The sequence below is a fragment of the Candoia aspera genome, chromosome 2 (assembly GCF_035149785.1).
Source record: "Candoia aspera isolate rCanAsp1 chromosome 2, rCanAsp1.hap2, whole genome shotgun sequence".
Classification (NCBI taxonomy): Eukaryota; Metazoa; Chordata; class Lepidosauria; order Squamata; family Boidae; genus Candoia; species Candoia aspera.
In genome coordinates, this window is record NC_086154.1 from 195322183 (window position 1) to 195339638 (window position 17456).

Below are 17456 nucleotides of genomic sequence, written 5' to 3' on the forward strand. Positions count from 1 at the left end.
ACATAAAACAAGTGAGATATTTGACCTTGTTTTTGTGAAACTAATGCATCAATGTCTGGTTTGATGAAAATGGTTGCAATTCTCAGTGAGTTCTCAAGGTGCTGTCAGAAATTTTAATTCTAATTTTACTCTTCGTGTGCTTCATCCTTGAAAATAATTGCTCACAAATGTACGTGCTGCCAAAAATGTCATGTCATGAATGGGGCGTGATTGTGAAGCAAGGGATATTTTTCTCTGGGAAGGTAGGTCTTATAAAAGTCCAGTAGAGAGACATGATCAAATTTTTCTTTGAGTTGAATGTCTGATTGCAACTCTATGCATTCCATTTGAAAATTTGGAAGTAATGTAGTTACCTCGACTGAAAATGGAGTCGAAAATATACCAAAATATTGATGATTTTTCTGGAAATCTTGAAACCTGTTCTCAAATTCCTGTATCAAACTAAAAAGCAAGGCTGCATATTTCTCGCTGTTCACAGGACTGTGTTTAGACAACGTATTAAAATGTATAAAATTATTTTCCATAACTTGAGCTTGCCATACTTTAAGTTTCATTTCAAATGCCGTTATGGTTTGAAACATTGCAGTGATAAGTTGGTTTTCACTTTGAAGATGCATGTTTAACTCATTTAAATGAGCAGTCAAGTCCACCAAAAATGGTAAATCTGTGAGCCATTTTTCATCTTCAAGTTCTGGCACAAATTTTCTTTTCGATTCCATAAACAACTTGATTTCATTTTGCAAATCATAAAATCTTTTCAGCATTTTACCCCGACTTGGCCACTGTACTTCAGAAAAGTAAATGATGTCCCCATAATCAGCATCCATACTTTTAAGCAACTCCTGGAATTGGCAATGATTCAATCCTTCGGCCCTTATGAAATTCACTACTTTGATGACATCAAAGTCATCATGATGCATGACATTATCCATTTTTAAAGCTTTTGCACATAAATTTTCTTGATATAGAATGTTTCTTGATATAGAATGTAGCAGTGCTACTTCATCAAACGTGAGTTGCCGGCAGCACTTGCATCGTCTTCTGCCAATTTTCTAAGTCCCTCACTTTTACCAACTATCAGCGAGGCGCCATTAGTACATATACCAGATATGTTGACAATGGTTAGCAAATCGCTTTAATGTCATTTTTATTGCTTCGTACAAGTCAAGAGATTTAGTTGTGTCTTTTAATGGAACCAAAGAAACCATTTCTTCAGTGACATTATATTCGTTATCAATACCGCTAATAAAAATGGCAGGTTGAGCCATATCTGTATCATCAATACTTTCATCCATTGCCAAAGCATAAAAATTGAAATTAGTAGCTTTACTCTTCAAACCTCTTTCAAAAGATTTTCCTATTTCTTCAATTCACCTGGCTATAGTCTGGTGAGACAAACTGATTTTAGAAAAATCGCTTTTTTATCAGGACAAATTATATCTGCCATGCTTTCTATACATTGCTTAATAAACTCACCATCAGTAAATGGTTTTGATTTTTTTGCAATCAGATTTGCTACCAAATAACTAGCTTTTATAATAGAGTCCTTTTGAGCTGTGACTTTTAAAAAAAAAATTGTCGAGACAACAGATTTTTTTTTCAGTTCCGCTAATTTGTCTTTACAAATTCCTTGATACTCTTCGAATTTGGCATGTTTTTCCGTATAATGCCTTTTCAAATTGTAGTCTTTGAAAACTGACACATTTTCCCTACAAATTAAGCATAGTGCCTTAGCATTTGTCTCGACAAAAAAGTACTCATCTGTCCATTTTTCGCGGGATACTCTACCTTCATCCGCGATTTTTCTTTTTTTTTATTTTCTCTTTTGGGTTCTGTTTTCTGTTGAAACAATGTTGAAGCCATGCTGGAATAAATTTGTTTAGGAATAAATATATTTTTTAAGAAATAACACAACAAGCCCATCATAAATTGTTAGGTAGGCAAATAAACAAAGTTTAATAATCAAATAAGAAAACTTACACGTCTACTTAACAATAATAACAAGAAATGCCTGCCATCACAGAACACACGTAGGTAGGTTGAAATATATAAACACCAAGTCACCACAAGCTGACATGTGTAGTGGGCAGTGGCGGCATTAGCACTGCACTGGCCCCCTCCCCTACACAGCGTTTTGTTCTTTCTACCTACGCAGTCCACACTCGAGCACCATGCGGAGTCATGAAAAAAACTGCAAAATAATGTTAAAAGTTCACGATTTTGGGGGGCTGCATTACTAGCAGATCAGGGCCGCATGCTGCCCATGGGCCGCAGGTTGGACACGCCTGGTGTAAACTATGTAATAGAGATTGTAACTGTGATTCTCAAGATCTACACTAGCCCCCACAAAAGAGAGCAATGGACACATTCTAACATATAAAGATTGAAGAGTGCTGTTTATTTAAAAAGATATATTGCCTGCTTTGCTGCCAAGGCTCATGACATGTAACAAAAGGAGTAAATTGTTTTGGAAAACTTAATTTTGTCGTATCTACTAAAAAAAACCTTAATTAAAAAAGCCAAAAGTGATACAATATATATTACTGTCTCCTTGTAGCTGCTATAATTTTCAAACCAAAATGTTTGTTTATCTATTTTTTGTATTATTTACTTGTAAAATAATAGAAACTGAACCAAGACTTTCAAGGAAGCTTTGATAATTTTAGATTTGGGAGGAGGGGGCAGTTAGTATGTTAGCAAAGGTCTGGCTATTACACCATTTAAAGCGTGTGTTTTTTGGCTCATTGCATGATTTTAGGCATTAGCACAAAATAGAAGGCCCTCCCATCTGTGTTCTGAAGTGCAACTCCAAAACCTTTTTTTTTTTTTTTTAGTAAATGCTGAGTACTTCATCACATCCCTATTGCTGGTCACAATCCTTTAGACCCTTGCAGCACCTGAAACCTACTCAATTATTCAGTGCAACCTTCTCTATTCCCTTTATTAATAATAGATTGTCCCGACTGTAGGGGGAAAAAAACCAGAAGCTCTACAAAATAACTCTAGCATCAGATTAAGAACTAAGTTAAAAATAGAATGAGTATTACCTCAATGGAGAGGTAGAGAAACATGTTATCTTCAAAAATGTTAAAATTCCACTTCATCAAACCAGATTACCCATGTGTATAATTTTCAAAACATCATGAAAACAAATCTGTGCTGTCTGAGGCTTGCAAGCCAAGCAAAGGCTGTCACCCAACTGTTCTTCCACATGACTGAGAGGTATTCACTATATAAAGTTGTTGCTCCATTGGTCCCAAAGGAGAGGACATGCAAACTTAATGAGGAATATTTTTATTAAATAAATATATACTTGCATAAAATGCAAGTCTTTCATGATGTTAAGTTACTTCTATCTGAGCCTCATCAGTACATCTTTTAAAAAATGGTCTAAAACACAAAGAATAGCAACCTTGATCTATATTCTAAAATATTTTATGACATTCCGCAAATAATCCTAGCAGATTAATAGACAAATGAATACAGTCAACTCAGATAAGAAACCTAACAAATCTAAATCAATGATAATTTTTCCTGTCAGGCACTTGGCTGAGGCCTTGCCTGCAGCCTGGAATAGGCATGTGACTGAGGCCCTGGACCAGATTGCTCCTATGAGGCCTCTCTCTGTGCACTGATCTTGGAGTGCTCCTTGGTTTTCCAAAGAGCTCCAAGAGATAAAATGCCAGAAGCAATGACTAGAGTGCCATTGGAGAAGGACAAAGAACTAACCCAACTGAACATGAATAACAGCCCATATTTGGGTGTACACTGCGGTGATAAGGGGGCAAAACATCACTATTTCTGTACCCTTACTGCATCTGCTGATTCATCTTATGTACCAATTATTCCCTTTCCTTGATCAGGAGGCCCTTCAGACAGTCATTCATGTCCTGCTCACCTCACAATTGGATTATTGCAATGTACTCTACATGGGGCTGCCCTTGAAGACCACTTGGAAGCTACAGCTGGTTCAAAATGCAGTGGCGTGGGCAATAATGGGCACCTCTCAGTGTACCCATGTGTCACCACTGCTACACGAGTTGCATTGGTTGCTGGTTGGCTTCTGAGTCCAATTCAAGGTGTTGATTATTACCTATAAAGCCCTGTATGGCATACGGCCTGGATATCTGAGAGACCACTTGTCTCCAACTGTTTCTGCCTGTCCAGGAAATTCCAGCAGAATGGGTATGCTCCAGGTCCCCTCTATTAAACATTGCCATCTTGTGGGACCCAGAAAGCGTGCCATCTCTGTGTGGTCCCCACCCTCTAGAAAAGCATCCCTCAGAAATAAAGATGGCACCCTCTCTCCTGGGGTTCTGGAAAATTTTGTAAACCTGGCTTTGGTCCTAGGCCTGAGGTAGATGTTTATTATTTGTTCAATGACCCCTGTTTTGTTTTGTTTAGTTGTTTTTGCTGTGTATTAGATTAGTTTAGTCTGGGATGTCTGTTTGATACAATGTTTTTAGTTGTTTTTATGTTTTCCCTAGTTTTGTGTGCTGCCCAGAGTCCACTGGAGTTGGGCAGCCAATAAATTAAAATAAACAAATAAATAAATAAATTCTGCCAAAATTTATTATGCACACTTTTCTTGAATTAAATTCCTATAGAAATGCAGCCACTGGCACTTTGGCATGCCAAACATAAAAACACCACAATGGGAAATTAGGGATACTGTACTGAAAGCAAAAAATTTTTGTAAAAAATAAATATTGTCAAAGGAAGGTAGGGAACAATGTTACATGGATAATGGTAGGAAAGAAGATCTGCTATATGATTTAAAAGGTCACATATTTCAAAAGGGCTATCAATAGCTTAGTGTGATATTGTGTTTCTGCCCAGCAATACACTATTGCTGACAAAAACAAATTCATTAACACAAGCACTTACAAGTTTTGTCAGAAGCTTCATGTTTTATGCAAGCCAACTTTAAAAATGTTTTGTTTTTTTTCTTCCCTTTTGTCTGATACACAACAAAGATCAAAAGGTAGCCAAGAGGAAATTCCTATTTTAATAATTATAATTTTAAAGCACATTTAAAAAACAGCAGACATCTTTATTTTATGTAACATGACGTTTCCAAGCAATTAAAAACCTACAACCAACCCACCAAAGGTATAAAATAATAATTTAATGAAAGTTCTGACAGGTTTGTTATCAAAATGCAATTCAAAAGTTGGTATACTTACATCTCCCTCTAGTGGTCTTTGATCCTCACCATCCCTGGTTGGGCTGATGTCCTGTCTCATCACCCAGATGGGTTCTTTGGGTTCATCAGGAGTATATGGAGAACGAATAGTCCTTGTTTTCACTTCCTCAATAGCTTCCTTAATGTCTTTAATTGCCAGTGATATGGCATCCCTTTTTTCCTTGCTATATCTTTGCACTGATTCACCTGCATTAACAGGTACTCTAGAGCTGATTGAAACCTGATTGCTGCTTTCATGGCGCATGTTAGTAGGAATGTTAGTGTCCACATTTTGTTCTGCTTCTGGCATGTCTTCAGCAGCTTTGTCTAGGCTCTGAGAACTCATGCTTTGCTTGACTTCAGCTACAATTTGGTCTATATCTTCCTCTTGTTCATAACTGTCCATATGTGGATATGGGGCAAATTCTGCCTCCTTCTCAGGACTGTCAGACTCTCCATCAGAGCGCTCATCATAGTGGTGGAGGCGTGCACCCAAAGCTTCCTTTCGATAGTTGTCAGCTTCCTCTCTCTCTTGCTCATATAGTCTAAGACCTTCCCGAACATCAAGGTCAGGTGTGTCACCTATCTCTTCATACACATGTTCCTGCAGCCCATAATCAGCATAGGGCTCAGCATACTGCTCATCTTCCCCTCGATGGAAGAGCCTGTGAGTGTACACATACCCAGAATATGCTGCATTCATGGCTTCCTCATGCTCAATGGAATGAAAGTGCAAGTGGTTGGGAAGAGTTCTGTTACGAATTGTTTCATCATGCTCTGCCTCAGCATTTTCAGTGTACTCCTCTGCTTCAGGTCGGTACTGAACCGCATAGGCACTCTCATCCTCATTCTCTAGTACTCTGTCACCTTCATAGCTGTCCTCTGCTATGGCTATGACATCTCCTTCAGCAGTGTCAGTATGATAATGGAAGCCACTCTCAGTGCTAGCTGACCGTGCTAATGTGCTTTCTTCTTCCTGCCTAGAAGGTTGTTCATGACTGCCATTGGCACATCTTGGGTAATGAATGGCATACTGTTGCTGTTCCTCTTCTACTTCAGAATGTTCTAGGTCTGCCTCTACAGATTCATTCACTTCTCTACTTCCTAGTTCATCACTGACTTCTCCTTCAGGTGGTCCTTCAAAATGGTTCATGGCAGGTCCTACTAGGTATTTCACCTATTCTACTGACATTTTGAGTCTGTAAAGAAGTTACAAAAAGAACACCTTATTACATACAAAAAAGAAAAAGATATTTTAAAGCCCGTTTCAACAATTATAAAAAATATGCAGTTAGTTGGCATTTCCACTTCCACACAAAATGTCTCATAAATAAGAATTCTCTACAACTGGAATGACAAAAATCAATAGTTACCAGAAGTGTTACCATAAGCAAAAACCACTAACAACAATCTAGAGAATTAATGGGATAGGATGACTAAGTGACTAACAGAACAGAATAGGGAGATTGATTAGACAAACGGTATGAGAAATATTCAACAAAATAAATTTGCATCTAATAAAGTAGTATTGGAAATGGGAATGAAAGCGGAGACAACACAGAGAGCATAAATAACTATATGAAAAAAGAGAATATAAAATGTGTGCAGGTAAAAATAGAATATAAAATGTGTGCAGGTAAAATACTTATTTGTGCATGTATTTATATCCAATTAGATATTCCTGCCAGAAGCCCCAGTTCAAAAAAGAGGCAGGGACAAGACAAAAATGAATCAATATTCATTTAATTAATAATTACCGATTAAAATAAATTGTTTGTAAAATAAAGTAACCTATTCATAAAATTACTTAGCCCTGTATCTGCATGTACCAATAATTCTTTTTCACAAATGCAAACTACTACTACCCGCAGAATGTACAAGTGTGCACATCTAATTCCCCTCCCAAAAGAGTCAGAAAAAAAAATGAAGAAAAAATCCAGAATGGAGATAATCAGTGAGAAGGGAAGGGAAAGGAAAGGGGACAGAATAAAAATGGATAGAGATAAAGCAAGGAAAAGAAGTAACCAAGCAGGGAAGGGAAAATGGAGAGAAGTCTTGTTTAGCTATTAAAAAAAAAAAAAATTTAGCAGGCAAGCAACCCCTGCAAGTGATAGCAAAACTTCAACGATAACCATTTTTATCTATGCTTTTCAGTCTAACCTTAGCCTGTCCCCATTCCTTTGTTCTTAACAGCATCCTATATTCTTGTCAGCTGAATGTAACATGACCCCCCTCCCCAATTCACAGTTAACTTCAGGTGGGAGGGGTCACACCTGCTGTGTGATCCCAGGAAAAGACATCTGGTTTAAAGACCTGGAGACAGGTGTTATGAAAAGTGGTTGAAATGTGTTTTTCTTCTGCAAAGCTCAATGGAAGGTTTGAATGCAACATTATAAATAAGAACAGTTCTAGAGCATGAACCATAATCAAACCATTCACTCAAATAAAATATAAACTGTAGTCAAGGTTTACTGCAATTTCAAAAAAAGGTGTTCATCAAAGAGGGCTATTTATAGTTTGAAATGTGTCATGCCAATAAATATTTAACACATAGAACTGACGCAAAGCCACAAATCTCTGAATCTAACAATGAGTGGTATAAATTACATGTTATTATTTCCACTACAGGCAGTCCTTATTTAATGACTTGCAACCTACCACCTCTCCAAGATCCTCCTAGCAATCAATCTTCCATTCCTGCAAATATTAGCATGAAATTTATGGGTCAGCAAGCCATAAAAAAATTCAGATTGATGAGATTTTGACAATGGAGAAATGGGCGTCTAGACTATCATATGACGGTGCCTGGATTCTGAAAAAGTTGCAAATCCCTGGTCTATCAGTACATCCAAATTAGACAAGCATTCACTAGAGCTCCCTCCAAACCATGGTTAGCATGCTTGAAGGTAATTTTTGGTTAATTAAACTACAGTTTGCCCATTGTTGACATCATACCAAATTCTGATCCACATAAACCAAGAAAGCAGAAGGAAATCGACACAAGAGAGGAAAATGCAGAATCCACCGGACCACAGCATAGTCATGATTTCCAAACTACAGACTGGAGGTTTTGAAGAATGTTAAGCCAATGAATGAGGACAGAAAATGTATTTAAAAAGCTTGCTTTCCTGTATTCTAAAGAAATGGGTTGGAAAATCTAAACAATAAGGAGGGAAGAATCTGTAAGGAACAGCGGACACAGGTGGCTAGAAACTTTGGGTAGTAAAGTTCTTAATGTAAGGAGCTGTTTCATCCAATTGTGAATGAAGAAGCAATCTGAAGAAAATATGTGAGATTCCTAAATCTTTTACTAAAAGATAATCAATAGTTCAAACTAATAAAAGATATAATGTAAAACAAGTCTTAATGATATCCCAGAAGGGGATTGTTACTTTATTAGAACAAATAAAAATAGGATAAATCTCTTAGTCTTAGGCAGTAACAACAACAAAAGGAATTACATATGCATTTCATTGAAAAGTAACTGTCAGCAAAGAGGACTGATTTTTGTTTCTAGCATGCAACTTTATATTAGACAATAAACAAACTTGTATAGCTATTTAGGAAATAATAATAATAATAATCTGTCTTTATATATCAATGAAGTCTGAAATCAGTCTCTATTTATTCTGCTGGTAGAAACATGTAAATTCCCCAGGACATATCCACTATAGTACAATCTAATTAATAATAAATAAATAAATAATAAACAACTTGGCTATCCCCCTAACACATATGCACACAGACTGTCTCCACTTCTCACAAGTGTCCTCTAGATGTGTTCAGATTATATATCCCAGCCATGAGCGTTCTTATCACAAATTATAGCAAACATGTGCTTTGGCACTCACAGGACCAAGTTTCCCAAAGCAATTTTAACAGCAGTTAAATGCACTGAAGAAATATGTGCAGTTTTGTAGGGAAAAATATATCCTTTTGAGGTGGTATGTCCACCAAAATAAACAAAACAGGGCAACTCTGAAGATTTATGCACTATGAGAAATCTCAACAATGTGTTGGTGATTGAGTTTTACAAAAATTGACTTTCCATGAGCAACATTCCCATAGGAGCTATGTTATACAAGAACAGCATACCATGCAAGATCATGGCTTCTCCTCAGTGTATTGGGTACCAATTTGCAATTTTCCAGTTCATGGAATGAAAAGAGGAACCTTGACCAACTTGTTTACTCTGAGCTGAGTAAGCAGCTAGTGTCATTCTTTAAATTGACCTGACTGTCAGCATCTCTTCCTGAACAGAAAAGGAAATGTTCATCCATTACACTGTAAATTGATTAAGCACAATCCAGACAACTACATTATTTATTCTGGGGGAATTTTCAAGAAGTAGCCCTTTTCCCCTACTCTATTTCTTCTCCCTTGTTGTTCTATAACAACATGAAGCTGCTGAAGGGGCATGGAGAATGGTTTCATCAATATACTACATCAATTTGCACATCCATGCCCAGACAATATTTATGCTGGGACCACCAGTAAAGCAGCTGTACATATAGGTACATAGGCAGATAGGCAGAGACATCATTCCAAGAACTTTCCAAAGGACAAGTTTGATTTAACTCATCAAGGAGAGGTGTTTTGGTTGGTTGGTTGGTTATTTATTTATTATTAGTTGAATTTATATTACCGCCCATCTCCCCCAATGGGGGACTCTAATACTAATATGCTCTAATACTAATATGCTTTGAAAACTATCCTGTGGAAAACCATTGATAGAAGTGTTGCAGATGCTGGGAAAGCCTTTAGCCCAGGAGAGGTCAAAAAAGTCACACACCAAGCATTTCTATAAAAATAATTTATTTACAGAAAGCAAAAACAAAAGCAAAACATTTAAAGTACGTAGCTCCCTTTGGAGCAAGCCTTGCTGAGCTACATTTCCAGCAGAGGGAAAAAGAGGAAGTAAGAACAAGTCCGGGCAGCTCCTCCCCTCCCCCAGGCTATTTGCATGAAGCACGTGAGAGGAGACAATCTAATACAACCCCTTCACCTGGCCAAAATGATTTGATACAATAGCAGTCTTAATCTGTTAGTAGGAAAACCTCAACAAGAAGGTCTTACATATATCGAACTTACACACAAATATATTTTATATTTAGTATATTAAAAACATTTGCACTTTTATTATGGCTCTGAAACCATGTTTGATTTCCTTGAAGAGTTTTCTTGGCTTTCTTACTCTTCCTTTCTAACAGACCTTGATAGATAGCTATGCCCATAGAAAAATAAGGGTACATTCCAAAGGTAGCTTCTTCAGAGGAAAGGTATTGTTTAATAATGGTCAAGGAGCCCTAGCAGGGAAGGAAGGAAATTCCTAATATGGAATGAGATTAAGGTAGAGTATGGGTAACTGAGTAAGGGGTGGTATTCTAAAGGAGGAGTTGAATGGAATGTTTATAATATGCTATAAGGAGGGGGTCCTGCGCAGCTGCCCACCTAACAGCTTGCTGTCATTGCTTTTGCTCTTAGGTGAAAAATAAAGAACTTAATTTCATGCAACTGCCTGTTTCTTTGGTCCTGGCTCAGAAACGAACCTGGTAAGGAAATAAAAAATTCTAAAACCATAATGATAACAAAATAGAGCACTACTCCTGAGCATCTCCTTTAAAATCAGACTTTTCCGTCTTTAAACAGAAGTACTTTAGCACAAATGATGCAAAATCCAACCATGGAAAACAAAAGCAAGATAGAACAGCCAACATGACCACAATTTATTCAAAGTTGTGAAGCAGATAAGAATCAACTCTTTCCTTCCTTCTAATGAATTGAACTGAACTATGACCATACCAAATAGAGCTGCAAGTACTTCACAGTCCCTACTAAGAATATTTACTGCTCTGGGCACAAAGAATTCTCCCACATCTCCCTCCTGAGGAGTTTGTTGCAAGGCATATTGCATTAAACTATCTAAGAACTTCAGCCTGAAAACTCCCTGGAGCAGAGACACAAATGATCCAAGAGAGACAAATGGATCCATCATCCCCACAAACCTCTTTCAAATGGGCAATGCATACCTCCTAAGTAAAAGGATTTGTCCAGATATCAGACACTTATCAACATACCAGCAAAAGTAAACAATATCTGCATAACTAGAAAACTATATACTGGATTAATACATATTAAGGGTATACAGTATTAGCAAATCTGTATGAATATATTTTACATAGCAAAAGCCTTCTGGATATATGGTAGTTTGTCATGCCTGAAACTGCTTTTAATTAATCATTTAGACTTGCTGATTCACTGAATAATTAAAAATATATAATTAAATAATTAAAAACAATAACCATGACCACATGTGTGGTTTGTCGAAGAAAATTCCAGTTTTTTATTAAAATCCACCCAATTCTACACAAAGCAAATGTCCTTTTTGTAAACAGAATAATTACAGAAATTAAGAAGTTATACTGGAGCTGACTGTAGTTCAGATCATGAACTTCTTATTGCACAATTTAGGATCAGACTAAAGAGATTAGGGAAGACCCACAGATCAGCTAGATATGAGCTCACTAATATTCCTAAGGAATATGCAGTGGAGGTGAAGAAGAGATTTAAGGGACTGGACTTAGCAGATAGGGTCCCAGAAGAACTATGGACAGAAGTTCGCAACATTGTTCAGGAGGTGGCAACAAAATACATCCCGAAGAAAGAGAAAACCAAGAAGGCAAAATGGCTGTCTGCTGAGACACTAGAAGTAGCCCAAGAAAGAAGGAAAGCAAAAGGCAACAGTGATAGGGGGAAATATGCCCAATTAAACGCAAAATTCCAGAGGTTAGCCAGAAGATAAGGAATTATTTTTAAACAAGCAATGTGCAGAAGTGGAAGAAGACAATAGAATAGGAAGGACAAGAGACCTCTTCCAGAAAATTAGAAACATCGGAGGTAAATTCCAGGCCAAAATGGGTATGATCAAAAACAAAGATGGCAAGGACCTAACAGAAGAAGAGATCAAGAAAAGGTGGCAAGAATATACAGAAGACCTGTATAGGAAGGATAACAATATCGGGGATAGCTTTGATGGTGTGGTCAGTGAGCTAGAGCCAGACATCCTGAAGAGTGAGGTTGAATGGGCCTTAAGAAGCATTGCTAATAACAAGGCAGCAGGAGACGACGGCATCCCAGCTGAACTGTTCAAAATCTTGCAAGATGATGCTGTCAACGTAATGCATGCTATGTGCCAGCAGATTTGGAAAACACAAGAATGGCCATCAGATTGGAAAAAATCAGCTTATTTCCCCATACCAAAAAAGGGAAACACTAAAGAATGTTCAAACTATTGAACAGTGGCACTCATTTCACATGCCAGTAAGGTAATGCTCAAGATCCTGCAAGGTAGACTTCAGCAATTCATGGAGTGAGAATTGCCAGATGTACAAGCTGGGTTTAGAAAAGGCAGAGGAACTAGGGACCAAATTGCCAATATCTGCTGGATAATGGAAAAAGCCAGGGAGTTTCAGAAAAACATCTATTTCTGTTCTATTGACTATTCTAAAGCCTTTGACTGTGTGGACCATAACAAATTGTGGCAAGTTCTTAGTGGTATGGGGATACCAAGTCATCTTGTATGCCTCCTGAAGAATCTGTATAACGACCAAGTAGCAACAGTAAGAACAGACCACGGAACAACGGACTGGTTTAAGATTGGGAAAGAAGTACGGCAGGGTTGTATACTCTCACCCTACCTATTCAACTTGTACGCAGAACACATCATGCGACATGCTCGGCTTGAGGAATCCAAGGCTGGAGTTAAAATTGCTGGAAGAAACATTAACAATCTCAGATATGCAGATGATACCACTTTGATGGCTGAAAGTGAAGAGGAACTGAGGAGCCTTATGATGAAGGTGAAAGAAGAAAGTGCAAAAGCTGGCTTGCAGCTAAACTTCAAAAAAACCAAGGTTATGGCAACCAGCTTGATTGATAACTGGCAAATAGAGGGAGAAAATGTAGAAGCAGTGAAAGACTTTGTATTTCTAGGTGTGAAGATTACTGCAGATGCTGACTGCAGTCAGGAAATCAGAAGACGCTTAATCCTTGGGAGAAGAGCAATGACAAATCTCAATAAAATAGTTAAGAGCAGAGACATCACACTGACAACAAAGGTCTGCATAGTTAAAGCAATGGTGTTCCCCGTAGTAACATATGGCTGTGAGAGCTGGACCATAAGGAAGGCTGAGAGAAGGAAGATAGATGCTTTTGAACTGTGGTGTTGGAGGAAAATTCTGAGAGTGCCTTGGACTGCAAGAAGATCAAACCAGTCCATACTCCAGGAAATAAAGCCAGACTGCTCACTTGAGGGAATGATATTAAAGGCAAAACTGAAATACGTTGGCCACATAATGAGAAGACAGGACACCCTGGAGAAGATGCTGATGCTCGGGAGTGGAAGGCAAAAGGAAGAGGGGCCGACCAAGGGCAAGATGGATAGATGATATTCTAGAGGTGATGGATTCGTCCCTGGGGGAGCTGGGGGTGTTGATGACCGACAGGAAGCTCTGGCGTGGGCTGGTCCTTGAAGTCACGAAGAGTCGGAAGCGACTAAATGAATAAACAACAACAACATCTTGATACATAGATGTATCAGTCATGGTAAATGTCTTCCATTCCCAGTGTACGTTTGGGGACATACTTAGGCAAGATATCCATAGGAGTCTCTTTTTCTATGAAATGGTCCTCCTAGACCATCTGGCTTCTCAGAAGAATGCAAGACAAACTAAGGATGTTAGCCTATCATTTTTTGCCACTGTCACTGTTGGTTCTGAACTGGCAACAGCGAGAAATAGAGCAGTGTAGCTCTGGGACAGATAGCGATTCTCCCAGTGTGTCACAGACCTTGGCAGATGGCCAACAATTAGGCCATTACTGACACCTAATACTGGCTTTTGCCAACTGCAGCTACCTGCATTTTCAAAAACCTAAAATGGTTTGGAAAATGGAGGAGAGGAAACAAGAAGAGTTAGTCTGTAAGTAATAGGAGCCATAATGAAGCAGTAGATTTTCTGACCTTTCTTGACCTGTAGCCTTTATGACTAAAGAAATTCTCTGGATGCTGAATTTTATGCCTGCCCCAGCTTGCACCCATTACTTAATAAACCCATTACTTATCTTTCATTCTTGCCTAAAAGGCTGTACATCCTTAATACTATTATTTGATGAAACAGCAAGTAAATAGGCTAAGAATAAGCAAACGTGTATTCAGATTGACCTAGGCAATAAAATAAACTGCACTGCTGGATCTTAAAAAGCCAAGCAATATTTTCTTTATTCTATACTTTATAATTCTGTACTATATAACTAGGTTTTAGATGTTGTGTCTTGGAACTTAATTTTAGATAGGAGGCATTCTAAGCTGGCGACAAGTGAAATCAGGGAAAGGCTCTCCAAAAAGTTTAGTCTTTAGAATCTTGCAGAAAACCAGCAAGTACAGAGCCAGCCTGTTTGCCACAGGGAGGCTATTTGACAATATCAGTGCTACAATAGAAAAGCCCCCTGAACCTCCCCAAAGTGTGGAACTTGTAGCAGTTTCTCCCTGCTAGATCCCATCCGGCAGGCTGAAGTTGGCTGGAGAAGGCAAGTCCATGTGCCAAGCCCTGGAGGGCTTTATAGATCAAAACCAGAACCTTAAATCAAACCCAGAAACCAACTGGCAACCAATGCAGTATCCGCAATTGGTATGTGTCCCAAACATTGAGAGCCTGAAAGTACATGGGCAGCTGCATTTCGAACCAACTGCAGGAGAACATGTCACCATGATTATTTTCTTTTCCTGAAGTTGCAAGGAAACTGAGCATACTATGTTCAAGCTACCTTGTAATCTGGTGGCAAATATGTGCTTCTATGAACATTTCTCACTGAACAAGGTTTGAAATGGTTAATTCGATCCATCATGCCACATCAGATTTACCTTGAGGTCACCTTCCAATTTAATTCAAGCAGTGAGTGGTTTTCTGTTGGTTGAATTAACTGATCAGAGACAGCTGAGTACACAGTCTGCTTGTTTCCTAAATACAATTAAAACCTTAACAAAGAATGGCACTCTGGATTTACATCTCAAAACAGAAAGAATGATGAATTTCTAAATAGGCCATGACCAAACTGGGACAAGAGCTCCTATACAGAGACATGGTCATTTTCCCATTTCAAATATATATTGATGATACCCAGAGGGACGGAAGAGCAGTCAATGCAAATGGAAAGTTTTATTAGATGCTAACTAAATTAGCAACATAATAGACAATTAAAAGTAGCAGCCTAGGAAAAAGAATAAAACAAAAATACACTTAAAATATGTTTGTTTCTTTTCTCTCTAATCAAGAACAGGAATTTACTAGAATGCCTTTGAAAAAGATACTAGGAATTTATAAACAGCATTTTTTTTCATGAGCGAGATAAGGATGGAAGGAAAAGCAAGCCAATTCTTATGTTACCCCAGCAGTATGAAAATTATTTCTGTGGGTTCTTCTCATTTGTTGAGGCAGAAAAGTCTTTTATAAAATCCACAACCTACATACAACCTGTTGTTCCCAATGTAGACAAATCAGGCTTTCCTATCTCTCCTAAAAACAGTAGCAAAGGAAGCTATCAAAAAAATAAAGGGGCCTGATCCTCTCTATTGTTTTTATAATCTGACCACTGCTGTTACGAGATCTATTGTATGGTTTTGGAGTTATGGCATTAAACTGGATAGATCCTGGCCTCCACCTCCCCACAAAAGAAAAATTAATTGCTGAATATTACAAAGAAAAGAAATCCAAGATGCAAAGTGACCAAATTACCCCCATTTGGAATAACTAAGATGGCAGAACTTGATATTTACTTTTTGACAAATTTTAGTTTTCTTTAATGGACAATTGGATTCTAATTCTTTATGAACAACATAACATACAGAACAATTATATTAGCAGTGGGTAGAGGCAGGAAAAATAGCTCTGCAGTCAGGCAGGTTTCTGCTACTAGCTTTATTAAACTGTTCTATTAAATTAGCTTTATTAAACTCTTCATTTTCTAGCCTGATGCATTAGAAGGTATCAGGCTAGAAAATGGGAGACCATGAGTTCTAATCCCACCTTAGACATGAAGCCACCTGGGTGACTTTGGGCCAGTCCCTCTCTCTTAGCCCTCAGAAGGAGGCAATGGCAAACCACTTCTGAAATCTTGCCAAGAAAACTGCAGGGACTTGTCAGGCAGTCGCCAGGAATTAACACTGACTCAAAGGCACAAAAAAAGAAACCCCACGGGAGCCGTAGAAGCAGCTATGTATCCACCAAAACCACTGAATCCAGATCCCCTCCACTCCTACATTACGCTTCAGGTTCAGCCTCTCAACATCAACCTGGTGCTGATGTGCTAAAGTTCCTCTCCATGATTCCTCTCCCTGTTCTCTACAGGGAGTACAGAATGAAAGATCTGACAACTCCCAGCATGTGAAGGATTGGTTCAACTCACTCCATATATACTAGATATAAGTGTCTGAACATTTATTATGTTCAACTAAAAGAGGTTATTTAATAGGATTTCATAAAAGTTAGTCAAGAAGATATGGTAAGCCTATATAATGGGTGACTGGCGGCATTTTAAAATGTAACTGTTACTTTTCCAACTGAAAGATAGTTCTTACTTTTTTCCAGGCTGTAAATTTATATCCAGTGCTGAACACTTTAAATCTCTATTCTTCAGGTGTATTTCACTGACAAGAAGAGCCATTCTTTGCCTTTCTTCAAAGCTGAATCCATGCAAAGATACGTTTTCCTATAAATAACTCATGATAGCCCAAGGACAACTTCAGAAACTGCTTTGTAATCAGAATTGTTGGACAATAGATTTGGGGCAGGGAGAAACAAAATTGCATGTATTTATATTTTAAATTGTCTAATAAAATTAACAATCATGCTCTTCCATTTCAAAACTGTTTAAAATTCACAAGAGAGTCATTTAAGAGGGCTTTATGGAAACTGCCCTAGAAAACCTTATAATTTAACATAAAACTTTAATACTAACACTTGAAGCATATAATGGAAAATATACTGTAACTTGCAGCTAGCACAAAAGAATAGTTTCTTCTGCCTTGATTCAGAGCTATAAAGAGGGCATGGCCAATAACTATACAGGAATATGCCAGAAGGCTTAGACTTTACTCTGTCTTCCCAGGAAAAAATTATTAAAAAATAAGAATTGCTCATCTTTAGAGTTTAAAGAAAGGCTGCATCAGCTTTTTTCAGGCTGAAGGCTATTTAGTCTTTGCATGGTATGTTGGATG

The 17456-nt window shown here is 37.9% G+C and overlaps 1 protein-coding gene across 2 annotated transcripts in view; it reads right to left on the reverse strand.

Moving 5' to 3' along the window:
* The window catches only part of APBA1 (amyloid beta precursor protein binding family A member 1), a 50277-nt gene extending 43899 nt beyond the window's left edge, over nt 1-6378 (reverse strand). For both annotated transcript variants that reach the window (XM_063295123.1, XM_063295122.1), the window contains exon 1: nt 5187-6378. In XM_063295123.1, the coding sequence (XP_063151193.1) occupies nt 5187-6338 (1152 nt within the window). In that variant the 5' untranslated portion in view covers nt 6339-6378. The remainder of the gene's footprint in view (nt 1-5186) is intronic.
* Nucleotides 6379-17456: the final 11078 nt, after the last annotated feature.